Source organism: Aulostomus chinensis, chromosome 19 (assembly GCF_037954235.1).
Source record: "Aulostomus chinensis isolate RoL2024-O1b breed Wild chromosome 19, RoL_Achi_v1.0, whole genome shotgun sequence".
Taxonomy (NCBI): domain Eukaryota; kingdom Metazoa; phylum Chordata; class Actinopteri; order Syngnathiformes; family Aulostomidae; genus Aulostomus; species Aulostomus chinensis.
Genome location: NC_141338.1, coordinates 23,912,950 through 23,940,064, shown reverse-complemented (window position 1 = coordinate 23,940,064; position 27,115 = coordinate 23,912,950). Strand labels below are relative to the sequence as shown.

The 27,115-nt window shown below is 41.9% G+C and overlaps 1 protein-coding gene and 1 long non-coding RNA gene across 3 annotated transcripts in view; both read right to left on the bottom strand.

The window, feature by feature from the left end:
- tbc1d13 (TBC1 domain family, member 13) overlaps positions 1-20,142 on the bottom strand; it is a 29,534-nt gene extending 9,392 nt beyond the window's left edge. Inside the window, exons 1-7 of the mRNA XM_086187436.1 lie at positions 19,751-20,142; positions 18,855-18,928; positions 18,734-18,774; positions 14,567-14,628; positions 9,061-9,160; positions 1,866-1,948; positions 1,570-1,729 (exon numbers count right to left, since the gene is read on the bottom strand). Of these exons, the coding sequence (XP_086043562.1) occupies positions 1,570-1,729; positions 1,866-1,948; positions 9,061-9,160; positions 14,567-14,628; positions 18,734-18,774; positions 18,855-18,928; positions 19,751-19,773 (543 nt within the window). The 5' untranslated portion in view covers positions 19,774-20,142. The remainder of the gene's footprint in view (positions 1-1,569; positions 1,730-1,865; positions 1,949-9,060; positions 9,161-14,566; positions 14,629-18,733; positions 18,775-18,854; positions 18,929-19,750) is intronic.
- A 1,484-nt stretch (positions 20,143-21,626) lies between these two features.
- LOC147244438 (uncharacterized) lies at positions 21,627-23,964 on the bottom strand. 2 transcript variants are annotated; one of them, XR_015110439.1, is made up of 3 exons: positions 23,914-23,964; positions 23,002-23,270; positions 21,627-22,466 (listed from the first exon to the last, which is right to left on the bottom strand). It is a non-coding gene; the product is annotated as an uncharacterized LOC147244438 (long non-coding RNA). The 2 variants fall into 2 exon arrangements; XR_015110440.1 differs by lacking the exon at positions 23,914-23,964 and adding an exon at positions 23,773-23,901.
- Between the last annotated feature and the right edge of the window lie 3,151 nt (positions 23,965-27,115).

Sequence of the window (27,115 nt, the reverse complement as noted above, 5' to 3'; positions counted from 1 at the left end):
TGTCTATTTAATTTTGACGGTTTCATTTAAAGTCAGTCCTCCTCCACCACGTCAAAGACACCTGCAGTGTGGCAGCATTTCATGAAAATAGATAATGGAAAAAAGTCGAATGCAAAGTTTGCCAACAACAGTTTTCCTGTCACAGCTCCACGACACGGCGTGTCACCTAGAAATGGTGAGCTAACGTGTCCACCGTAGGTTGCCCCGTCAGTTTAGCGTATATGAACATATCAGAATTGACATTTCAATGTTTTAGTCTAATAATTGTTTTTGTTTTAATTGTAAAAATTCTTACAGTGGACTTGCCTTTTGTGTTTGAGTGTAAAGTTTTAAGTTAAAAGTCTATTTGTGTCTCAGCCGAGATGCTGAGCTCCTCTGCTCAGTCTCGCTCTGTGCACGAAATGATCGTGTCGGTCAGTTATTATAACATGACAAAAAAATGTGTCTAAATATTCCTCAACAGGTTTTGTGCTGACAGTTGACACAGTATAGTTTTCATACATAAAATTAGTCGAAATTTGAGGGCTTCAGTCGACCAAGAATTTCTTTGGTTGATTACAGCCCTAATATAAACAGTTAAAGGAAGGGTAGGTGCTGCCTAATATTGGCTTTTGTTTTTTTTTTACTGATTTTTTTTAATTTTATTTTTTAATTTTACAAAAGAAACACGATGTACAAACACTATGGCATAAATTTCTCTAAATCGTTTTTTTGAATCATACTCTGATCACGAACCCTCCCTCTTCACTCCCACTTGCCCTCCCCGGTAAACTGTCACTGAATAGATCAGCAACCATTACATAATGTTTTGTTCTAGCTCACAACCGACATTGACAATAAATTACTGCAAATATAGTCTCTATAGCTCGCTAGAGAATTCGAGGAAGAAGAAAGAAAGGCTGCTACTCGCGTGTCTGCAGCTAAACCTTTTGATTCTTCTGACTCCTCCAGCGACCAAATGAATTCCCAAGAATCACTTCCCTTGCACGGAGCCTTTTTATCATACTCCCTCTTACCTATTGCTTGTTCTACAAAAGACCTTTTTCTTTTTGAAATGTTTTCTTCTGGATCCACGCTCGTCCGTGCAGTCTGGTTTCGGCTGTTGATGGACAACTAAACAGGCCAACCAATCTAACTGGTAGCAGATTTTGCTTGGGTGGAGGTAACTTTGGCCCTGCATCCCCTCTGAATTAGGGATTTTGATGCTTCCTTTTTAAAAATCAAAGTTTATTGATTGCAATCGAGCAATCATGAAAAATCCAGGGATTATAAGAAAAAGTACCAAAAAATCTGGGAGCCTAGCCTCCTTTAAGACTAACTTTTATATGTATGGACTCCTAATTTTTTGCTCTGTCTCTTGGTCCTGGACTTGATCACCAGAATGGATGTGCATGCTTTATGTTTTAAGAGACATTCAAAGTACTTTTTTTCTATTGCATTCCTCTGGGGAATCATCGCTAAATATACCTGAGGAAAAATGATGACCAAGTCTGCAATAACAAATTAACTTCAATTTAACCACTACACATGAAAACTGCACAGACCAAAAATACCACAAGAGTCACTTACATTGGTGACTCCACTGCGATTACGATTTACAGTTTGTGCTTTCAAGGTGGTCTGTTCCACTCGCCGACGCAGTGTCTCATAGTCATTCTGAGGATCCAAGATAAGTTGGCAAGGATAGTCTGTAGGACGCTGGAAGAATGCCATGTCCGGATACAACCGCCTGGAATATTAGAAACACTAGTCATGTATGGACCAGCTGAATAAAAAACACTTTTGCTATTAAGATCACCTTTGGAGAAATGAAGAGTTGGCTGTTACAATAAACCCATGGAGAATGTTTTTTTAAAAGGTCATACCTTACATCTTTGTCAATCTGTAGTAGAATTTCATTATCTCTGAAGTAAGTATTCCACCTGCTGTCTGGATTCGGATTCAAAGGCTGAGGAAAACAAATAAACAAAATTAAAAAGCAGCTGAGCCAAAATAATTATCAAGTTTTGGAGAAATGTATAATTCATGCCAATTTTGTTTCTTTGAAACCAATTTATTCTTCATTCTTCATTCTCATTGCACACAGAAGAAGTAAAAAAAAGTACAAGAAATTGCAGTTTTGCATCAAACTACAGTAAAAACCTGAAAAGTACTAACAAAATTGTATATTGCAAGTAAGACATATACACACTGTATATTGACAAAATATTGTACTTGAGTATTTTAGAGAGAATGCATTGTAATTGCTGGTGAAATTACAAGTTATATACACATGAGTTATGTATATAAAGTGGTAAGCATATGTCATCAAGTCAATATAGAACAAATTAGGTTTGCATGATTTTGAAAAACATCCAATTAAGATTATGCTGACTGATATAGTGATATGATCTGCAATATTAGAAGGAATTAATTTTTTTTCCATAAATATTTTTATTATGTTTTTTTTCAGTGAGATAATGTTCAAATATATTTGTACATACATATCCGTTCACTTACCTTTTTTGTACAAATATAGAAACCAAATATATAAAGAAAAACATTAACAGAAAAAAAAATAAAAATAAAAAGGATAAGACACAAAACCAAATAAAACAGGGCCATACATAAACATAGCTTCTCTTTATAGTTTAGGAGTTAGTCATCCTTAAATACAGTACATGGTTGCAAAGGATTCAAAAATTAGTCAAGTCAACAGAAACGTCCAAGTCCTTAACAAAGTCAATAAAGGGTCTCCAAATTCTTTCAAATACATGCTGCTTTGATTTATGGATATATGTTATTCTCTCCAAAGGTAAGCTAGCCAACATCTGTTTTAACCACTGGGAAACACCAGGTCCATTCACATTTTTCCAGTTTAAAGCAATACATCTTTTTGCTATCAATGAGCTGAAATCAATAAAAGCACATTCTGTTTTACTAAAGTTATGTTTTTCCGGATATATAGCCATAATTAACAATTTAGAATCCAGCATAATCTGTTTCAAAAGTATCTTTTCAATTACATTTTTCACTTTTAACCAAAAAGTTTTTATTTGACTGCATTCCCACATACAGTGTATTAACGTACCTTTTAAGCCACATTTTATACATATGTCTGGTATGTTACTATTGTACCTGTTTAATTTCACAGGTGTTGTATATATACGCATTAACCATTTGAATTGTAATATCCTTAAGCGACTATTAATTGACATTGTATGAACTTTACTGCATGCTCTTTCCCAATCCTGTTCACTGATATTGACAAATATATCCTCGTTCCAAGAGATTAATGTCTTTGTTGAATTTTCTGATGTATTACTTAACAACAGGGTATAGAAATCTGAAATAATACCCTTCCTCCCAGCATTTTGTACAAACAGTTTTTCCAGCTGTGTATGAGGAACCTTGTCAAGACAACCTTGATCGGTATTAACAAAACTTGTTAACTGTAGATATTTGAAGTAGTGTTTTCTGTCCAAATTGAACCTGACTTGTAGATCCTCAAAGGTCATAAAAATATCTGACTGTGGAGGGTAAAGGTTAAAAATTGTTTTCAGTCCTCTTGATGCCCATGTTTTAAATGTAGCATCCACCCTCCCAGGTATGAATGCCTGACTGCCCCAAACTGGACTAAACTGTGACAAGAAATTTGTCTCATTCAAGTATTTTCTGACAACATTCCAGACTTTTACCATGTGTTTCAGAATCGGATTTCTTATGTGTTTAAACATTTTTTTAGCTGTGTCAGAGTATATAAATGAGGGAAGAGGTAATGTGAGTAAGTTATGTGATTCCATCTCCACCCAATGTGGATTAACTTTTTCTGAAAAATAAAATGTCATTGAGCGAAGTTGTGCGGCTCAGTAATACCATAAAAAATTAGGGCATTTTAACCCCCCACAATCGAATGGCAAGTAAAGGAGGGAGAGACGAAGTTTTGGTTTACCATTGTTCCAAATAAAACTGGTTACAAGCTTTTTTATCCCGATAAACAAGTCAGAAGGAGGGGGCAAAGGAACATTTTGGAATACATACAGCAACTTTGGAAGTATGGTCATTTTGAGAACATTAACTCTTCCCATCACCGATATAGGCAATTTCATCCACCTGTTAATTGAATTATTAATTTCCTCTTTTATTTTTTCATAATTAATTTGAACCGTCTTCTCTAAATTTGGCTCTATCTGTATCCCTAAATATTCAAATTGTTCTACTATTTTTAAGTTAAAATGTGTTATTTGTGGAGCAGGATTTGCTCGTTCTGTTGTATTTAACAGTAAAATGGAGGATTTAGTATGATTCACTTTATAACCCGAGATATTTCCAAATAACTGTATTACTTCCAACACTGCCGGGATTGCAGAGGTGAGTCTTGACAAAAATAAAATCACATCATCAGCAAACAAAGGAATTTTATGTTCAATGGGGCCGATAGCAATTCCGCAAATTTGAGAGTGCGCACGAATAGCTAACGCAAATGGCTCAATCGCTAAAGAAAACAGCAGGGGAGAGAGAGGGCACCCCTGTCGACAACCTCTCTTGATTTCTATTGGCTTGGAGAAAATATTATTTGTTAGAACTTCTGCAGTAGGCTTACTATAGAGTATCTTGACCCATTTAATAAAGTTGTTTCCCATCCCAAATTTCTCAAGGACCTTAAAAAGATAGGGCCATTCAACTCTATCGAAGGCCTTTTCAGCATCTAGTGAGAGGAGAGCCATATCTTTTTCCTCTTTTTTGTAATGAAGGACATTTAATACCCGTCTTACATTATGGAACCCTTGTCTCCCACTTACGAAGCCATTCTGATCTTTATTTATTATGTCAGGAAGTATTTTTTGAATCCACCTTACTAATAGTTTACAAACAATCTTTAGATCAGAATTGAGAAGACTGATAGGCCTCATATTCTCACACTTGTTAGCAGGTTTACCCGGATTTGGCAGGAGGATGAATAGTGCTTGGTTTAAAGTATCAGGAAGTGCATCCTTTTCAAATGCTTCTTTAAACATGTCTAAAAGCGGCATTAATAATTTGTCCTTAAATTTTTTATAAATATCTGAAGGGATACCATCCGGTCCTGCTTGCTTACCTGTTTTCATTCCATCAATGGCTTGTGCTATTTTCTCTTTTGTTATTTCTAAATCTAAGTCTGCTTTAACATCATCCGGAATAACTGGGATATTTAACCTATTTAATGCAACATTAATATCCTGTAAGCTGCAATTTTTTTCGGCTTCATATAATTTCTGATAGTAATCCCTAAAGGAATTGTTGATATCTTTTGGATTTACTATTGTTTGGCCTTTGTCATCAATCGATGTTATTGATATTTTAGTTTCCAGCTGTTTAATTTGCCACGCCAATAATTTTCCTGCTCTGTCGCCTTGTTCATAAAACGTCTGTTTCAGTCTTAAAAGACTGGATGCTGCTTTGAAGCTTGATTGTTTCTCATATTCCGCCCTTAAAAGCAATAATTCCTATTCGGCTTCAGGATCACTTTTTTCATAAACTTTCTTTTGGGTGTATTTTATTTTATTTTCCAAGTGTAGTTTATCTCGCCTTGCTTTTTTAGATTTATACCCTATATAGCTAATAATATGCCCTCTGAGAAATGCTTTAAAGGCATCCCACTTTGTACATGCTGACGTCTGATCAGTATTTATTTGAAAAAACTCATCTATTTGCTTGCCTATATAATTAACAAACTCCTCATCTTGCAACCATTTATGCTGAAAGCGCCATCTAGGTGGATCAGAGCATATCTTTTCATCCCTATATACTAAACAACACGGAGCATGGTCTGAGATTTCAATATTATCGTATATACAATTTTTTACCTTGGATATTAAATCAGAAGAGACTAAAAAATAATCAATCCTTGAATATGTCTGGAATGTTGCTGAATAACACGAGTATGCTTTAGTTTGTCGGTGTAGTTCTCGCCAAATGTCAAGCAGTTTCAAATCTTTCATGAATCTTTTTATGGTTAATCTGCTGTTATTATGAGATTGGTCTGTACCTGTAGACCTATCCCAACTCGGGACAAGCGTACAATTAAAGTCCCCAGCAATTACATATTTACCCGGCAGTGTTGCAAGCAAAAGGAACAAGTCCTCATAAAACCCTGAATCATCTGAGTTAGGACCATACACATTTACCAGATTTAAATTCTCTAATAACATGGATCCTTGAATTATCAAATATCTGCCCCTCTTGTCTTTAGTAACATTTTGGACACTGAATGGAACTGATTTTTGTATTAAAGTCATCACTCCTCTTGATCGTGAAGAGAATGCTGCTGTAAATATATTGCCTCGCCACCTTCTCCTAACCCTTTTTTCATCCTCCTCCATTAAATGTGTCTCTTGTAGAAAAATTATTTTACAGTCCATGTCCTTTAACTTTGTCAAGACCTGTTTTACCTTTTTAAAACGTTGAAGTCCCCTGCAGTTCCATGTAACAAAATTAATATCTTTTCCATATACCATTGAGCAAGTCAAATGAAATTAAACGAAAATCTGAATACTACCTCGTTCACATTCTTCATGGATGCATAAAATAAAACAACTTTTTTTCTCTCTCTCTCCCGAGAAGCTTAACATGGCCCAAGAACACACGAACAAGAACAAATGAACTGAAAAAAATCCCCTTATCTCCCCCCACCTCTGCAGGTCTCCCCTCCCACCTCTTTATACCTCCCATTACTGCTTGTGACTGTTCCATACGATGTAAGGAGCAGTCTAACCACTCCACTCGATCCAAAACAAAATCAACAATCCCGCCGCCGTTCGCGCTTGACTAGAAGTAATTGTTTACTCTTTACCGCTAGTCTATAAACTGGTGCGTTAAGAGTCCGTTTTTATAATATTTTTACGTCTTACATTCCAGAGAGATACACATTATTGTCCATGCATGGGTTTTTGATATAATCTCTTGGGCTTTATGCAAACTTCAAACTGGTAGTGGATGAAACTATAATTAGGCGTATTGTGATAACTAATGCCCATTCTCCACTTTAACACCACCATTTATGATTACTCACTGCTGCAACAGAAAGTCATTTCAGTCCATTGTATTATCGTCTTCCCCCTTTTTCTGCATCTTATTTATCATCATACGTGCCTCAGCTGGGGATGTGAAGGAGTGAGTCTTCTCCTTGTAGGTCACCAGTAGCTTCCCTTGGTGTGTCACGCCGTGTCTCAGTCCCAGTTTACGCAGGTCTTCCCGAACAGAATCGAACCTTTTCCGAAGCTGCTGCACTCCTGCGGCAAAGTCTGGATACAGCCGAATCCACCGTCCCTCGTAGCGATTTTCCCCTTTAGCCTTCGCTGCATTTAAGATAGCCTCTTTATCCCTGTAGTTGAGGAATCTCATTATCAGTGTGCGGGGCGCCGCTTTGCCTTCTCGCCGTGGGCCGATTCGGTGCGCCCTTTCAATGACCAGCGGGTTCTGTAAAGTTATGTCCAGGACCTCGGGAAGCCACTTTTCCAAAAACCTACACGGGTCTCTTCCCTCTGTAGCTTCAGCCAAATTAACGAGCCGAATATTGTTACGTCTTGAGTGTGTTTCCAAGTTCATTACTTGGTCATCCATGGTTTTCTGCTTCGCCTCCAGTATCCCAACTTTTGCCCTCAGGGCGTCAACTTCGTCCTCGTTGTTGGAGGTACGCATTTCCACTTGTGTTATCCGCTCGGCGCAGTCTTTAATATCCCTCCGAATGTTGTCCAAATCACTCTTAATGGCGATAACTATGGACAGTATTTCATCCACTTTGCTGCTCTGGGATTTTCCCTCGTCCTTTTCCACCATTGTTGTTGAGAGAGGGGTGCTATCGCTAGCGCAAGCGTTAGCATTCTCACCTCGAAGGCCGTAATCCGTCAGCTTTGGCTGTTTTGTTTTCTCGCTCGCTTCTTGAGCGGCTTTAGCTACTTTAGGACACATTATTTGATCCCTGTAGACAGTGCTAACAATAGTAAGCGGTATAAAGTATAAATTTGTACGAATATGTAGCACGAACAGCGGAGCAGTCAAACATACGTCTTGTTACATGGCTGCCATAACAGGAACCCGGAATTAATTTTTACTTTAATTTAATTGATGGTGTAATTTTTGTGGGTCTCTGTATCAAATGATGTTTTCTGAAGTCTGGAGAATATGCTGTGTTGGCAGGAGATCTCTGACGCCCCACAGTACTTAATTTCAGAGGGTACTAACACTTTGATTAAGGTGGTTAAGATAATAAGCATGTATTTACAGTTAATAAGTCAGTGACAAGATCTTATAAAAACATTAACATTACTAATAATACATTCAACTGCTATTCCAAAGTCGGTAAGTAGTGGTTCGAACAGGGAACCCCAAACATCCTTTTCCCAGCCACTTTGAACAGCTCTGTCTGGGGGGGGTCACGAAGCATTCCCAGGCTAGCATGGAGATATAGTCCCCCACCTGGTCCTTAGTCTGCTCCGTGGCCCTATCCTAACTGGACATGGCTATGACACCTCCCTTGTGGAATCAAAACTACATGCCAAAATCACCTTGACTTATTTCTTTTACACAAAGGAGCAACCTTAACCTCAAAATCCCTTACAAATGTCTGTAATTCCCTCATCCCTAAGGGATAAACTGCTGTATGCGTAATCAAATTTTACATTTTTCACGCTTTTCATGCTATGTCTTTTCTGCATAAAAATATAGGGAGCAATGATGATAACAGTATCATCCTTAGAGTCCTAACAATATCCATTCCTAATGACATCTCATGGCCACCAATTACAAACAGCAAAACTGTTGAAAAAAAAAATTACAAACTCTCCATTGCCTTTCCCAGTATACTGATTAATCCACAAACATTAATTTGAGATAAAAACTATTAAAAAAAAGAAGAAAGTATCCCTTCTGGTATGACGCACTGTATGAACATGAATGAGTGCGAGTATGTTGGTTCTGAATGGATTGACTACACTGTACTGTGAAGGATTTAGGATATGGTTAGTTATAATAGCTGAATCAGACCTCATTATACATAATTATTATGAGGAAAAAAATCAGAATAAATAAGACTCAACTCACATGGTCTTCCATTGTCACATCTTCTCTGGAGAGGCCAAGGTTTGCTTTAGCGATTCCCGGCTGGATGATCATTTCCTTCAAGAACTGAGAATAAACCTCCCTGTGAGAAACATAAACAATGCTTAAATTGAAAAAAATTGCAATATAACATGACCCATAGGGTTTTTTTGTCACATTTTCCATGTCCACCTGTCTTGTATTTATTAAAACTCCCCTTTTATACCCATTAACGCACTTTCAGCCCAAGTTAGAATAAGACCTGGTGAAACGTACAAAATGGCTAGATAAGTTTGTAATTGGGTTCATTTTGTATATTTCTGGGTATCATTATACACTGCCAAAAAAAATAATGAGATCACTTCAATCACACAGCCCAATCTTGCTGAATGAAATATTCCAGTTGCTGAAGTGCAAAAGAAAAGTGCATAATTGCATTAATGTCCAGAGAAGCAATGAATGCGTGTGACAATAACAACCAGCACAGCAAAAAACAAAACCACAATACACACAAACATTATGGCAGCAAAAAGTGAGAGAGAGAGAGCATGGAATCAAGCGCAAAGAAATAGAGCCCTTACCTGATGATCTTAAAATGCTGTGCTTTTTTCCCCACACAACGCAGATATCAACAGTGAAACTCACAAAATATTTTACTTCACAGATTTCCAACGATCATTTTCATTACTGCAAAACCAGCCCTCCTCAAACTGATGAGACAATGTTTGTTATTATGGCAACAGGTGGACTGACATGTCCTTGTAGTTGCAGAGATGTGAGTCATTCAACCAGGCTAGAATTAACCTTCACACAGATTTGTAAGGTAACAGAGGCAATCTGTATTGCAGATCAATACAACGAACACAAATGAATCCATATATATCCTGAGCAGATTTCAGCATTCTATTGAACATGTACATAAATGAGCGTTCCATGGTTATTTCCGCCTTTTTTTTTTAGTCTATCATGATATTTCACTCAGAAAATAATTTAAAATTTTTCTTCTAACATACAAAGTCCTCAACAATCAGGCTCCTCCATATCTGACAGAGCTCCTAGTCCCCTATTATCCAACTAGAACCCTTCGCTCCCGGGATGCAGGGTTACTTGTGGTTCCTAGAGTTCTAAAAGTAGAATGGGAGCCAGAGCCTTCAGCTATTAGGCTCCCCTCCTGTTGAACCGTTTCCCAGTTACAGTCCAGGATGAAGACACCCTCTCGACCTTTAAGAGCAGACTTAAGACCTTCCTTTTTGATCAGGCTTATAATTAGGACTGCTTAGGCTGGCCCTTAGATATGCTGCTATGGGCTTATACCCTTTTCACACTGAAAAACGCATGTCAACGCAGGTTTTTGGACCTGCGTTTGCTCGGCATTAGGGCGCATTCAAGCTTCCAGAAGACCCGGGTCTGAACTCCCACTGTGAGGGCTTGTGTTTTTCTCTCTCATACATCATCGCTGACAACTTCATCATTTCACATAAACGTGTGCTGGAACACTGAGAGGTAAACAAACAACAACATGGACGTCGCTGTTACAGACGGTGCCCTGTAACGTCCCTGCACTGTCACCTCCTTCTCCCTCGCCTGCCTCCGTTGGCCCCGAGAGCCAAACCTGCACCCTGATTGGCCTCCTCCCCAGCCAATCCAGTCAGCCAGTGGCACCCCAGAGGAGTCAAAAGTGAGAGCAGGGCCAGATGCCGGTGGTGACTCTGCATGGTGGCGGACGTCGTCCCTCCATTAGCAGTAAAGCAGCAGCATTAGCATGATCTATGTGATCTGATTTGTGTGGTGTGGTGGTTGAGGCGTTTTGGTTTTATTTACACTTTTGTTTCCTTTCTGTGTTGCCCTGAGTGGCTGGTTGCTCCAGTGGAGCTGTTTTGTTTTACCGTTATTCACCAGTCGCATTTCTGTTCTTTTGCCCTGCGTGGTGTGGTCGCTCCAGTGGAGCTGTTTTTATTACCTTGTGGTTAGCTCCGGGTTTTCGTTTGGCAGGTTTGGCCCTGCGTGGCCACAGTCCCTTTTCATTTTTTGCCCTGACAATGCATGTGGCGTGTAAAATTAACATCTGGCAGTAAAGCTGCCCCACTATAATAGCACAGGATATTCCTGTGTTGCATCTCCTTGTCCCTAACCGAGGCGAGCCAAGTCGTAACAGTCGCCAAGTCGAACATTAGCGTTGTTGCTGCGTACATTACAATGTTGTCTCTTTTCCAAAGCATACAAACTCGGCGCAGATTGGAAAATGTCTGAGTGCTAATGCAGTGAAGGAGGATGGAGTTTTTCGTTCGTCTGGAAGGGAGCCGAGGAAGCTACAGGCGAAGCCTGACAGGTGGCACAGTGACAAAATCAGGATGTGACAGGAAGGTCGCGTGAAACCTGAGAGACGCGGGTTGCCTTTTTCACACTGCAGGTGAGCCAAGCCGAGCTAAGCCGGTAAACACCCGGGTCACTTGGCGAGTCGGTCGACACGGGTCAAAATACCGAGCTGACCCTTTCAGAGTGCCCAAAAACCCGTGTTGACCCACGTTTTTGGTGCAGTGTGAAATGGGCTTTAGACTACCGGGGATCTCCCATGATGCATTGGGCTTCTCTCTCCTCTTCTCTTTCCTCTCTGTCCTCTTGTACGTGTTATACATAAATCATACTCATATGTGTTACTAACTCGTCTACTTCTCCGGAGCCTTCAGGCTCCCCACATCCCAGATCCCGGGTGCTGCTGGAGGAGGCTACAAACCTGAAGAGGCTCAAGCTGCCACCCGTAGCACCACCTGCTCACATCCCCATCTGTCCATCAGTGTCTTTAGGTCATATTTACTCAGTTGATCTTAGTTCATACTGACTAATGATAACCCCTCAGAAACCACTACAGTCAGTTATGGTGTTCCACAAGGGTCTGGGCTTGAACTAGTCCTCTTCACCCTATACCTGCTTCCTCTAGGTCACATGATACAGAAACACTCAATTAATTTGCAGATGATACGCAGCTGTAATTATCAATGCATCCCTCTCTTTCCTTCTGTATATCTGTCTCTCTCCATTATCTGCCTTTGTCTCTGCCCCGCTCTCCTCCTCCTACTGGTCATAGCAGATGTCCGTCGCCACTGATCCTGGATCTGCTCCACGTTCTTGCCTGTTAAAAGGAAGGTTTTGGTCGCTGCTGTTGCCTGAAGTGCTTGCTGATGGAGAATTGTTTGGTGTAGATTCATTGAAGGAGTGAGGTGCTGGACCTGCTCTACTTGGAAAGTGTCATGAGATAACTTTAGTTGTGATTTAGCACCATACAAATAAAATTGACTTGACTTGACTCAGCGGGTCTGGATCTGCGACCAGGCTCTTAGTTTGAAAGCATGGAAGCAGGAAACTGTTAGTTCCACTAACTCTGCCTGCAATGAAGGGGAAGTGCGCAAAAATATTGTAATTAATCTGTGGTTCATGTATGTGCCAAACCATGAGGGGTGAACCACATGGATCACAAATCAACTGTTTTCCATTGCACCACCAAATGTTAGGTCTGTTATCATCTGCCAACTTATGTACTACTCACTGGACATGTAGGTCATGAGATAACTTTTGTTGCAATTTTGCGCAACATAAATAAAACTGACTTGACTTGAATTGACTTAATGATAATGACATGCAATAAGACTCAGACCGATGGAGTAGGAAAGCAATTGAGGGGCTACACATCAGACAATCAAAAGAATCATGAAACACTTGCTGGAATATGTTCATGGGTTTTTTCTGTTTTCAACTTTATGTGTCAATCAGTTGAACTCTGAGATTACAATGAAAGATCCATCCATCTATTTTCTTCCACTCATCCTGTCAAGGGTCGCAGGGGGACTGGAGCCTATCCCAGCAGTTTTCGGGCAAGAGGTGGGGTTCACCCTGGACAGGTCGCCAGTCCATTGCAGGGCCAATACATATAGACAGACAACCATTCACACTTACAGTCATACCTAAGTTCAATTTAGACTATCCAATTAGCCTAGTCCCCATTTGCATGTCTTTGGACTATGGGAGGAAGCCGGAATACCCACAGAGAATTCCCACCATGCCACCATGAAAAGATCCACTTTTGCCAATTACTATACATATCGATGCACTGATCACTGCTGAAACACACCGACTTATGTTACAAATATGTGAAAATAAGAAACTGGGTAGTGTCTTTGATATCAGTTCTATCATTCAGCATCATGAAGAAATCAGCATCCCAGCAGACAGCTGGAACCTCTGTTGGAATCACCTTGAATAATGGTACACTCAGTACAGGCTCCTACACATAGGACCCACGGTAAGCTGTGCTTGTACCAGTGTCCATTGCAGGCGGACGACGCCAAGCACTGCTGAAACCTGCACATGGTCGCCATGAAACCATGAGATGCACCAGAAAGTTTTAGAGTCACAAGCACGAGAATGTATCTTATGCTAAATCAAAGCAAAGTGTTGCCTCTGGTTACTTACTCTCTTAATCCTCTAGATAACACAGGAGGTGGAGCATTTCAGCTCATCTGGGAGCTATGGCTTCATGACGATCATCTTGGGGGTTAATTCATGCTGAACACTGTCAGGATCATCTATTCCTTCATTACCATTATTGTGATCTATGACTCTCTCGTACCAGATGACCTGCTTTTGAGTCACTGTTGTAGCACGTTAGAATCATGGACCTGGCCTGCTCCAGTGCCTTGTGTTTTGTGTGTGTTTAGTAAAAAGATGTCATCCAAGTTGCACTGGTTTCAGGTATTCACTAATGAGAAGTTCAACACATACTAGACATTGGTCTACGTTTTTTAAAAATGAAAGTATTTTGGGGCAGCGCAGTGGTGCCATGGTTAGCACCATCGCCTCACAGCAGGAGGGTTCTGGGTTTGAGCCCCGGCTCGAGCACAGGGCCTTCTTTGTAGAGTTTGCATGCTCTCCCTGTGCCTGCATGGGTTCTCCCCAGATACTCCGACTTCCTCCCACAGTCCAAAGACATCAAGAGGGGACGAGGTTAATCCATACTCTAAATTGACCGTAGGCATGGCTGTGAGAGCCAATGGTTGTCTGTCTATGTGTGTTGGCCCTGCCATGGACTGGTGACCCATCCAAGGTGAACCTTGTATCTCACCTGAAGGCAGCTGGGAAAGGCTCAAGCCCCCCCTGCAACCCTTCACAGGATAAGTGGTAGAAAATGAATGGATGGAAATTTTGTTCAATGGCAAAAAAGTGTGGTTCTTTTACTTTAAAAAGAAGCCAGATTTAACACAAAATCATACATAATGTCTGCAATGCTGTGATAATGTGGTATTTTTTAGCCAAGGTTATTATACCATCAAAAAGTCTATACTGGAACACCCTTACAATACACAGTTAAAGATGAAATTTCAACTAACCATCATAATTTTCTTCACTTTCATGGCCACATTGTTCAGCACTTGAGTGAACCATCAACAGGAGTGTGCTTATTAAGTTTTCAAACCAAAAGTGTCTCTGCAGTCAGGCTTTAACTCGGTCTTCTTACCTCTCTTTTTTGAGGAATGAGTCCCATCGTGTCTGGTCAAGAGGTAAGTAATTGAGGAGGATCTGAAAATAGAGAGATACAAACAGGAGTCAAAAACAGATCGTAGCATTTAACAAGCACATTAAGTAAAATGTGCAACAACTCTTTCCAAGTACCTATCAGACATGCTTCTTGGACAAGCAAACATATTGTGGTTGAAGAAACAATACTGGCAAACAATAAACTAAATTTCCTCCTGGAACTGTCGTGGTGGAGGAGTTTGAGCACCGTAGAGACCCTAGGAGCTATGCTGTCAGGGGCATTTTGCCCCTGGTAGGGTCACCCAAGGAAGACTGGTCACAGGCAAAGGGCACGACAAAGAATGGTTCAAAATACCCTTCACGGAAAATAAGAGCAAGAGTTGTTGTACCCAGCCCGGAGGGTTACCAGGGACCTGCAATGGAACCAGACCTGGAGTAGGGGCCTGTGGGCGAGCACCTGGTGGTTGGGCTTTAGCCCATGGGGTCCGGCCAGGCCCAGCCCGAAAAGGTTGTATGGACTAGTCCCCCCGTGTATCCACCATGGCATGAGGAACCGGAATCAGTTTGGGTGCAGTGTGCTTTGGGCAGCAGACCAAGGCGGGGGCCTTTTGGGAATTGGAATGTCAACTCTTTGGTGGGGAAGGAGCTGGAGCTGGTGGAAGAGGTTGAGCGTTACCAGCTTGATATAGTTGGCCTCCCCTCAACACACAGCTCCGGGTCCAGAACCCAAGTCCTTGTGAGGGGTTGGACTCTCTTCTTCGCTGGAGTTGCTCCAGGTGAGAGGCAGAGGGGCCGGGGTGGGATTTCTGATAGCCCCTAGACTCTCTGCCTGTACGTTGGGGTTTACCCCGGTGTACGAAAGGGTTGTTTCCCTGTGCCTTTGGGTAAGGGAATGGGTCTGCACTTATGGTCTGAAACATAAGTTCAAAGTACCCACCCTTTTTGGAGTCCCTGGGAAGGGTGATGGATAGCGCCCCGACTGGGGACTATACTGTCCTACTGGGGGACTTCAACGCTCACGTGGGCAATGACAGCATGACCTGGAGGGACGTGACTGGGAGGAACGGCAGGCCCAATCTGAAGCCAAGAGGTGTGCAGTTATTGGACTTCTGTGCGAGTGTCAGTTTATCATAACTAAAACCATGTTCCAACATAAGGATGTAACATCGGTGCATGTGGCACCAGGACATCCGAGGTCGTAGGTCTATGATCGATTTTTTAGTCATATCATTTGACCTGCGGCCATATGTTCTGGACACTCTGGGCGTTGAGTTGGATCAGATGGCAGGGGAAGACGCCATGCAGACCTGGTGGGCCAAAACGAGTAGTGAGGGTTTGCTGTGAACGCCTGGCAGAAGAACCTTTCAGGATGATCTTCAACTCCCACTTCTGGCAGAGCTTTGACCGCATCCCGGGGCAGTGATAGACACTGAGTCAGAATGGATCATGTTCCGCTCTGCCATTGTCGAGGCGGCTGTTGTGAGCTGCGGCTGTAAGGCTGCTGGGGCTGGTCGCGGCGGTCATACCTGAACATGCTGGTGGACACCAGAGGTGAGGAGAATCATCAGGCTGAAGGAGGAGGCCTGGGGGGAGGGGTAGCAACTTGCCCACACTATTAACAGTAGGGACGGGAGGTTGCTGACATCAACTGGGGAGATAATTGGACAGTGGAAGGAAAATTTTGAGAAACTTCTCAATCCCACCAACACATATTCCAAGGAGGAGCAAGAGTTGGGGGAGTACTGGGGGTGGGTGTCATCCAATCTCTGAGGCAGAGGTCACAGAGGCAGTGAAAAAACTCCGCGTTGGCAGAGCGCCAGGGGTGGATGAGATCTGCCCTGGGTATCTCAAGGCTCTGGATGTTGTAGGGCTCTCTTGGTTGACACCCCACTGCAACATTGTGTGGACATCAGGGCGGTGCCTTTGGAGTGGCACACTGGGGTGGTGGTCCCCATCTTTAAGAAAGGGGACCAGAGGGTGTGTTCCAACTCCATCAGGGGATCACACTCCTCAGCCTCCCTGCAAAGGTTTACACCAGGGTACTGGAGAGGAGGGTCAGGGAGATAGGCAAACCTCAGATTGACAAAGAGCAATGTGGTTTTTGTCCCGGCTATGGAACTGTGGATCACCCTCGCTAGGGTGCTGGAAGGGGCATGGAAGTTTGCCCAACCTGTCTACATGTGCTTTGTGGATTTGGAGAAGGCTTATGACTGTGTTCCTCGGAGCACCCTGTGTGGGGTACTCCGGGAGTAAGGGGTGGATGGCCCCTTACAAAGGGCCGTTCAGTCTCTCTACCTGAGGAGTGAGTCTGGTTTGCGTTGCTGGCAGTAAGTCACACTTAATCCCAGTGTGGGTTGGACTAGCCAAGGCTGCCCTTTGTCACCGGTTCGGTTCATAACTTTTATGGACAGAATCTCTAGGCGCAGCCAGGTGGTGGAGGGGGTTGAGTTTTGTGGTGGAAGGATGTCATCTCTGCTTTTTGCGGATGACGGGGTCCTCTTAGTTCAATCAAGCCACGACCTTAATTGCCCCCATGGGGATAAATTAAGTTTTCTGAATCTGACCTCCAGCTCCTGATGGGGCAATTCATAGCCAAATGTGAAGTGGCAGGAATGAGAATCAGCACCTCCAAGTCTGAGGCCATGGTCCTCAGATGGAAAACGGTGGCCTGCCTACTCTGGGTTGGGGGGAGGTCCTGCCTCAGGTGGAGGAGTTCAAGTATGTGAGGGTAGGATGGAAAGGGAGATTAACAAGAGGATTGGGGTGGCGTCCGCATTGATGCGGGTGCTAAACCAGTTGATTTACCACTCAATTAATGTTCCAACCCTTACCTATGGTCATGAGCTTTGGGTAAGACCAAAAGAACAAGATGGCGAATACAAGTGACCGAAATGAGTTTCCTTTGCAGGGTGGCTGGGCTCTTCCTTAGAGACAGGGTGAGAAGCTCAGTCATTCAGGAGGGACTCAGAGTAGAGACACTGCTTTTCCATGTCGAAAGGAGTCAGTTAAGGTGGTTTGGGCACCTGGTGAGGATGCCTCCTGGACCCCTCCTTTGGGAGGCATGTCCAACCAGGAGGAGGCCTCGAGGCCGACCCAGGCCATATAAAGGCACAACAGTAGAAAGAGAAACATTTTCTTCAAGGGTTAAAACCAATATGTGATTAACCCTATATTGATTTTAAAGCACAAAAAAATAAAAATGAGATAACCAATATGTGCCACTGACATAATGGATTTTTGGGGCTGACTGACAATTAATCCAGCCTATGTTCATTGTGCATTGATTTTGTATCAAAATGACAGTAATGTAACTGTGTATACCACTACTATACAGGTAAAAGGCTATTTCTTCGACGAATAACTTATTGTTGGCCAACCGATATGTCAGTCAGGCTTCCTTTGTAATGATACTTGAGAAGAGGTATCAATCATTAAAAACACTGCTGTCTAGTATGTCATTAATAACTTCAATTAACATTTCATGTGAAGTGAAATTAAATTTGAGAGGCCCCATCCATCAATCCATCCATTTTCTTCCGCTTATCTTGTTAAGAGTCACGGGGGGCTGGAGCCTATCCAAGCGGCTTTTGGGCGAGAGGTGGGGTTCCCCTGGACAGGTCACCAGTCCATGGCAGGGACAACACACATAGACAGACAACCATTGGCTTTCACAGCCACGTCTACGGTCAATTTAGAGTCTGGATTAACCTGGTCCCATGACATTTAGGAGCGATGGTTGATCAAGTGTCATTCATAAACTTGACACATGGCATTTATGATGATATTTGAGTTTGTCATGAACATTAAAGCACATTAACCTTCAAAACACAGACATAAGAGCAGTTTAAGGTCAAATGGGAATAAAAACAGGATGTTCTATAAAATTATTAAACCCACAATGATGCGAAGATACAACAGTTTGAAAATTAACATTAAAGCATAACTCCCTCAGCACCTTCAAGCTCAGGTTTCTTCTGTTCTCGTTCTTCAAAACCTTTTCCACCACTGAAGAGGTGAGAGCACCAGACTGTTTAAATATCATGTTGTTTATATTAATGATGATACTTGATGAGGCCTACTGCGTAAAATAAAAAAAAAAACAACCCAACATTTTTTAACAAGACAACAGAGATGCAGGACAACTCACCTTCCAGCAAAGTGCTCGTATGCCTCCTTCAAATGGGATTCCTACATTGATTAAAGGCAGGATAGTCAATAAATAAAATTAAACCCACAAGATTGCAAAAACACAACTGTTTGAAAATTACCATTAAAGCACAACTCCCTCAGTGCCTTCAAGTTAATGTTTTCTTCACCCAAGGCTACTTTGAATTCCTGTATTCTGAAACAAAAATGTAGACAAGGTTAGGCCAATATTTAAAAAAGCACAGTTATGTTACTGAGAAAAATATACTTTCACTCACATAGTTGCACAAGTGCACAGATGTAAATATCAATATAGCAAAATGATTTGATTACTTATGCTGCTTCTTATGCTGAATAATTACTCTTTTTATTTCTTCAGCATTTCCTTACAGAACTGGGCAATCATTTGATAATATAACTAGATGGATATGTCAGGTTTGGGCTGATGCAAACAAAAGGACCTGAGGAATACGGTACAGCCTATGTTGATATAAAACAGCCCTGGATTTAAATTTTTGCCCACAAACAACCATATCAATGAGCTCAATAGTCTTAACAAAAATGTAAATGCAACATTTACACTTGAGTTTCAGTCATTCGCTAATTACACGTCAGGACAGTTGCGCCGAAGTTATTCCAATTCATTTCCCCCACACCGTCAGCCAGCTCGATGACAGCTACGAGCCATGATCGTCAAGAGGGAAGATCTGTCAGCTGATGTGCTCTTGGGAGCTAGGGTACCCGATGAGAATGACTAAGTTTATTTGACGTTAATGTTCTTGTGAAGCGCTACAAAGGCATACGTTATGTATTAAAAAACGCAAAATATCACATTAACGTCAGTGGTGCAGCATCGACAACACTTGTTTACCACCTTAGCTGAGTTGTTGCTGCTGCTGCTGCTAGCTTAATACTAGAATGGCAGTCGTGCGGTGAGGATGCTAGCTAACTACCACCAGTTTTCAACAGACCTTGCGCCCTGCCTTCTCAACGAGAGGAAATTTCTTATGTTTCTCACCTGTTTTTGTACGCAGTGGACATGTCTGAGCGGGAGTCAATGTATTCTTTCTCCAAAAAATTACTGAATTACTTTCCAGAGCTAATCCTCCTCCCACTTCCGTCTTCAGACACCACGCCGTTGTCTGGTCCCAGAGTCCATACACATATGGCTGCATTCGAATAGTCCCTCCTATCATCTATTTCTAACCACGTTCCTTACCCCCAGATGGAAGAAGTCACGCGTCGAAGGAAACGTGGTAAGGAGAATATATAAGGAGTTCTGAAAAGAAGACAGTATTGCGACAATCCTAGTGCAATGATGGTTATGGAGCGATTGCAAGCTACGTTAAGGTACTCCTGGTTCCCCAGTGTACACGTCCTCGATTCCTCCCTTGTTTCCTCTCCTCGAGTCTTTTCTTCCTTCTCGGATACAACCGGAGGAAGTGAGGAAAGAGGGGTTTTTTTTCCCCAATAAAAAAAGTCTTCATTGAAGAAAATAAAATAACGTACATTCACACACATACCATATGACAATATACATCAAGCAGAAATACAGGATTTGGATCAAATTCATGCATATCAGAGTGCATCCTTCAAACAAAAGGAAAAAGTAGTAAATTAAACATGTATGGATGAAATCCAGATGTGTGACAGAAAATGTTCTACATAAGGAAAATACTTTTTAAAAAAAAGGAGAAATACTGTCATTTGCATGATCACAATTGGATCTGGGCTTAGTAATTAACCCAGGGATCACACACCCACACTTGAGACCTTTGAACTCTATTCTGTGTATTTGCTACTTATAGTGGCTACCTGTCAAGGGACTCCAGATGAAAATGAGCCTTCTTGCCAAATTAAAGATATACACATTTACATTATGTATATCTGCATTAGTAATGCTAGCATAATGCACTAATGCTAGTGTGATGTGCTTATCAAATCGACAAATAAAGAGAAAATGCACATTGTAAAATTGTAAACCTATTCTTAAGGTTTAAAATGCAAAATTTTGTCAAGTCAAGTCAATTTTAATTGTATGGCACCAAATCACAACAAAAGTTCTCTCATGACTCTAAAGTAGAGCAGGTCTAATAACACACTCCTTCGATGAATTTACACCCAACAATTCTCCATCCGCAAGCACATCCTGCAACAGCAGTGACCAAAACCTTGCTTTACCAGGCAGGGACGTGGAGCAGATCCAGGATCAGTGGCGACGGATGTCTGCTTTGACCAGTAGGGGGAAAGAGAGCAAGAGAGTGGGGCAGAGACAAAGATAATGGAGGAAGACAGAGATACAGAAGGAAAGAGAGGGATGCATTGCTAAGTACAGCTGCGTATCGTCTGCAAATTAATCGAGTGCTTCCTTATCATGTGACCTAGAGGAAGCAGGTACAGGGTGAAGAGGATTGGTCCAAGCACAGAACCTTGTGGAACACCGTAACCGACTGTAATGGTTTCAGAGGGTTTATCATTAGTCAGTACAAACTGAGATGGACCCAGTAAATATGACCTAAACCAGTTTAGTGTGGTTCCTTTAATACCAATGACAGGTTCCAGTCTCTGTAGAAGGATATAATTGTCAATGGTATCAAAGCTGCACTGAGATCTAATCAGACCAGCACAGAGACCAGTCCCTCATCTGGTACCAGTAGGTCGTCACTGGTACCTTTGACTAGTTCTGTTTCTGTGCTAGGATGAACCTGGAACCTGACTGAATCCTCCAATCAGCTGTTTCTGTGGAGAAGTCACAGAGCTGTTTAGCAGCTGCTTTCTCCAGAACGTTGGAGAGAAAGGAAGATGTGACGTTGGTTTATGTTGTTTTCGTTTTCCTGTGTTTAAATAGATAATTGAACATTGAGTATTGCAGCTAATTGACGAACACTTAAAAAAAAAAAATCAATGAGCCACTGTGGGCTAAATACCGGAGATAATTGTTGACGCACACAATGAACATCCACTCTTGTTTCCTAGGCTCTGTTTGTCTCTTTATTTACTTTGTTAAACACAGAAGCTCCAATATCTTACAGGCGTCCTTAAAAGGATAAAAGTAAAGCACACAACTTACACAATGTATGTCTAAAGGGAAGCGGTCAACAGCGAGTTTCACACCAACACTCGCCCCACGCCATGATCCAAGCCCAGCCCCGTGAACAGGTGAGTGGAGTTACAAATAACCGTGGAGTACAACCCAGTGACACACCCTCAACCAAAGTGCCAATGCGGTGCGCCCACACAAACCAAATCTTTGAATATTCAAACTTATTCATGTTGGAGGATGACAGTATTTTGATATATTATATGTTACATATTCTGATGACTATACAAAGATACCCAGCATGCTAGTCTATGAAATAATGTCAAAACTGTAATTATAATTTAGCATCTACTTGCCTTTTTATTCCAATTCATAGGAGCACAGTGCATATAAAAACAACCTCCATGCCCCTTCTCCTTGTCTCACAACATTGTCACACTTGAGTATTGCCAATTAAACTTTTTTGGTTTACTTCCAATATTTGGTGTGTTTCATTCCACACATCATCATCAGGTTGCTCACCTGGTGGGCTCAGTGTGGCATGAAGAGCCCTTTCAAATCCATTTGGGCTTTTCTTTTACTCTGGACTAAAATTCCAGGTGTGACTGTGGTCCAGGCCAAACAACCAGCATGTTGTCCTCCTGAAAAAGTCGGCACTTGTCCGTTTTGAAGTGGGCTGTGGACCATGTGGTTCCTTTGAAGAGTGAAAGGAAATGGACCATATAGGAAGTGAACAAAAAAAATTAATCTGCTCACATACTGTACACAGGAGATGAAATTGAGGGGAGAGTTTTTTTAAACTCACCTTGTAAGTGCAAAATGGGAATCTAAATGCAATTTTGTAGTTAGCCAATTTTTTTGTGACACTGATTACCATAGAAACATTAGATCAACATCCAGACTCAAAGCTCTGTTCCATATTGTGCCCCATTAGATGTTTATGTGGCTGTGGCAGGGACATTAACTAACAAGTCAAGAATGCGAAAGACCACTTGGGAAATTTAAACTTAGGAAATAATTTGAATATTGTATTGCAAATGATAAGGAACAGAGTCATTACTGAGCAAACAGATGTGTTTTTACAAAACTGAAAAAAATTATAAGTGATCAAAAGAAAATGTGAAGACTGCAGCTGTTGCAGTGGGAAGAGAAGATGGTAGACAAATTAAAAGAACACAACTAAGGTAAATCTAAAATATGCCTAAATAAATTTAAAAATTAAGTGATACCTGAAAGTGTTCCAGCTGCTTGTCCCCAAAGTAAACTGATGGAGAGGCTGAGACCAATTGTAGAGAGGCAGCCTACACTGAGGAGTGTCCAGGGGTGCCAGTACTACTTATCACAGGTGTAACAGCAGTTCTCAAAGCAGTCAGCACAGCAGAACACGTGCAGTCCATACGACGTCTCAGTGCTCTTACATCACATGCATACTGCAGGTACAGAGACTTTACCATGCATGCCTCGTCTCCTAAAAAAGTGGCACTCAGCTGCTCAGAAACTGAAAGGATTACAAAATAAAGCAAAGCAACCCAGATGGTTAACAAAATACAATAAATGGCTGTTCAGACAATAAAGCAACACATTTCCTAGTTAACTTAAATACAATTAAAGCCGTTAAGGGCAAAACATAATTAAAAGGGACGAAATTCACATTAAAAAAGAAAAAAGTAAAACTGACCCAAAAAAGGGACAAGTGACCAACAAGGAGAAACAAATGCAGCAAAACTGCTGATATTTGAAATTACATTTTTGGCTCCGCGAATTCTCCCTTCTCCCCACCACAGATACAGGGATGTCACAAGATCATCAAATCAATGAAATAGCCAGGGAAGCAGGGGCTTCAGTGTCATAGAAAGACAAAATTACATGAAAGCTAACGCAAAAAGAAATTAGCAAACAGACCACATGAAAAGAGATTTGGCCAGAATGACTGGACCACATACGGATCAACAGCAACAACACACACAAGCAGCAGCAAGTAATACGTCTGGATACTTAACCCTGTCCTGATTGAGGGGCTTGGCTAATGAGGTGTCAGGCTTAGGCCTGCATCCACAAACACTGTTCACTCAAGCGAGGTTCACCAATGCAAGATGACACTGTCATGGTCTGGGTTTTGTGAGTTTCTGTGTGTGCTTTACCTCTGCTCTGCGTAGTCGTGTATGTTGTGGCAGGCGTGGCTGGCCTCCTTGGGGCACACCTGATTGTCATCCACTCATTAACTCCCCATAAAGGATCAGCTGAGACTCCACAACCCTACCAAATAGTTTTCTTTTGATAGGCTTCCTGTGTTTTTGCAAGTGTTTGTTACCGATGTTCCCACTGTGTTGACCTCAGGGATTTTTGCTTGCGCCTCTTTTTTTTTAAAAACTTTTTTAGTTCCGCTAGGTCCTGCTGCTCTAACTTTTTTATTCCCTGCACTTCCTCACTGGCCAGCCACTTGTCACCACCATTAGGTCTTGTCTCCATTGGGCTTTTGTGTGTTTTAAACTTTTTTCTGGGTTTTGTCACCATGTTTTTGAAAACATCCTAAAATCAGTGAGTCAGAATGTTTCTGCTACCATTTGTCTACACAATACCCAGACCACAATACTCCACAGGAAAATGTCATTACCCATGACTCTTAGGAATCCAGACACAGGTGCTTCTCCAGAAGATGGTGAAAGGAATAATGTGTTCTTGCAGATTGGATTGCGAGGTCGATCCTGTTTTGCCTGTACCACTCTTGTAAAGCCTGTTTTCCCTGGACCTCTTTGACAGAGTGTATTGCTCAGACAGCATCTGGCTGCATCTGGGTGACTAATTCATAAGAATGTGTCCAGCTTCAGCTGGATTTGATTTATCTATTATCTTAGCATTCTTGAATTGTTTCCTTTAATATTACTATTATAGTATTTTAAACTGTGTAAATATTAAGATATTTTTTAAGCATTAAATTGTGACTTGTATTACCCTCCCCCAAGAGGGACATCGTCCCTCATAGTATTCAATATATTTCCAGTAGAACTAGTATACTTAGATCGAAGCGAAGTAAAATCTGGTCAACTGGACGTAAGTTTATCTTGAAGACGTTTCACCTCTCATCCGAGAGGCTTCTTCAGTTCTAGTGAAGAGTGTGGAAACTCCAGCTTATAAACCTATGTGGGAGTGGTCAGTGCTATTGTGGTGGAAACGACCCTCCCGAGACTCACCTGGCCTCCCCAAACGACAGTCGTTGTGCGGTGTCAGGGAGTTTCAGGGGTGGTCGTTAGGGAGTTTCACCGACCGCTCAGGTGCTAATGGGCTGTGCTGGCAGCAGCCGTTCCACATGGGTCTTTCAGCTGAGCTCTTTGGGGAAGCTTTGAAAGGACTTGGTTGTAAATAGGTGAAAGGAAATGTCGCAGTCCACCTCCTCTGTTCAAAGAAGGTTTCTCTATCTTGACGTGGATGGCTTCTTTAACTCCTCTTTCAAACCATCTGTCCTCTCTGTCCAGGATTTGGACATGGTCGTCCTGGAAGGAGTGGCTTTCCTCCTTGAGGTGGAGGAAAACCGCTGAGTCCTGTCCTGGAGGAGGTGGACTGTGACATTTCCTTTCACCTATTTACAACCAAGTCCTTTCAAAGCTTCCCCAAAGAGCTCAGCTGAAAGACCCATGTGGAACGGCTGCTGCCAGCACAGCCCATTAGCATCTGAGTGGTCGGTTAAACTCCCTAACGACCACCCCTGAAACTCCCTGACACCTCACAACGACTGTCGTTTGGAGAGACCAGGTGAGTCTCGGGAGGGTCGTTTCCACCACAATAGCACTGACCACTCCCACATAGGTTTATAAGCTGGAGTTTCCACACTCTTCACTAGAACTGAAGAAGCCTCTCGGATGAGAGGAGAAGCGTCTTCAAGATAAACTTACGTCCAGTTGACCAGATTTTACTTCGCTTCGATCTACGATGACCTGGATGAATGAGAACCTACACTAGCATACTTAGCTTTTTAACAAGTTTTATCAAGTAAAGACTGTTACTTTGTCTTTAGCCCTGTTTCCTTTTTGTTCCCTCAGGTCCCCAATTACAGCCTTAAACAACAGAGCAAAATGGGGGTGCGGATGAGAGGGGAAGAGCAGACTTTGATGACTAGATAGGCCTATTTAGTACAGGAAAAGTTATTTCATAGTCTCAAACTTGAGGAGAGCTGTAGTGTTCCAGAAGGCTAGTGGGTGAGTGAGTCAAACTAGTGCCTGAACAATCCTCATGCCTTTCTCTTCCCTCTTCCTCTGAGAAAACCCTTGATCTCCTGCATAAAGTTAAACGAAACTTTCACAGTTCACTCCCGTACTAAACTTTTTCAACTGGCATTGAAGGCCTGTAGTCCTGTTGGTGTCGTTACAACAGTGTCTAAAGTTTAGATCTTTGAAAATCTATTTAAAAAATCAGCTTGCACCAAATTGTTGCCCCAAGTGATCTGTAAAACATACATGCTTGCATGCAGTTGGCTGTAATTTTGAAGTTCATCACTCTTTTTCCTAAAAAAGTGTAAAACACATTGAACCCTTTTCCTCACAAATTTTTAGTTCCGTTAACAACTGCTTTACTGTATCTTCTGACGTCAGCCACAAACGATCCAGACAGATATTTGATTGATCAGAAACAGAGACCAAAATGCATACAATTTTTTAGTGAAAACAGTGCAAATTGTTGTTGCAAATTGCCCCTCCAAAAAAAAATGCAGTATTTCTAACCTTTAAACCTCAGTTTGAATGAAGGAAACAATCAATTAAATGAAATGAATGTGAAAACAGATGTAGATGAATCACACAAATTCTCTGAATTTTCTCTTTGTAACTTTTGGTCTCAAGTTTCATATCCACCATTAAATGATACATGTAAGAATGTTAAACTACAGCACTGTATCCACATAGACACAAATGATTATAATATTCACTTGCCTGCATCGCCCCCCCCCCCCCCCCTTTTATTCCCTACTGTTACACCGGCCTGTGCTCCCCTTCCATGAACCAGTCTACCATCCAGTCCCCCATCAAGCTGGCTTGCTCTCCCTGCCTCCCCTCCCATGAAGCAGTCTACCATCCAGTCCCCCATCAAGCTGGCTTGCTCTCCCTGCCTCCCCTCCCATGAAGCAGTCTACCATCCAGTCCCCCATCAAGCTGGCTTGCTCTCCCTGCCTCCCCTCCCATGAAGCAGTCTACCATCCAGTCGCCCATCAAGCTGGCTTGCTCTCCCTGCCTCCCCTACCAGAAGCTTCCTTCTTCAGCTGTTATTAACATTTCCGTGTTTCTCACATTCTGCATTGTAAACTGTTGTCTTGTCTGTAACAACATCTACTGCACGTCTGTCCCTCCTGGTGAG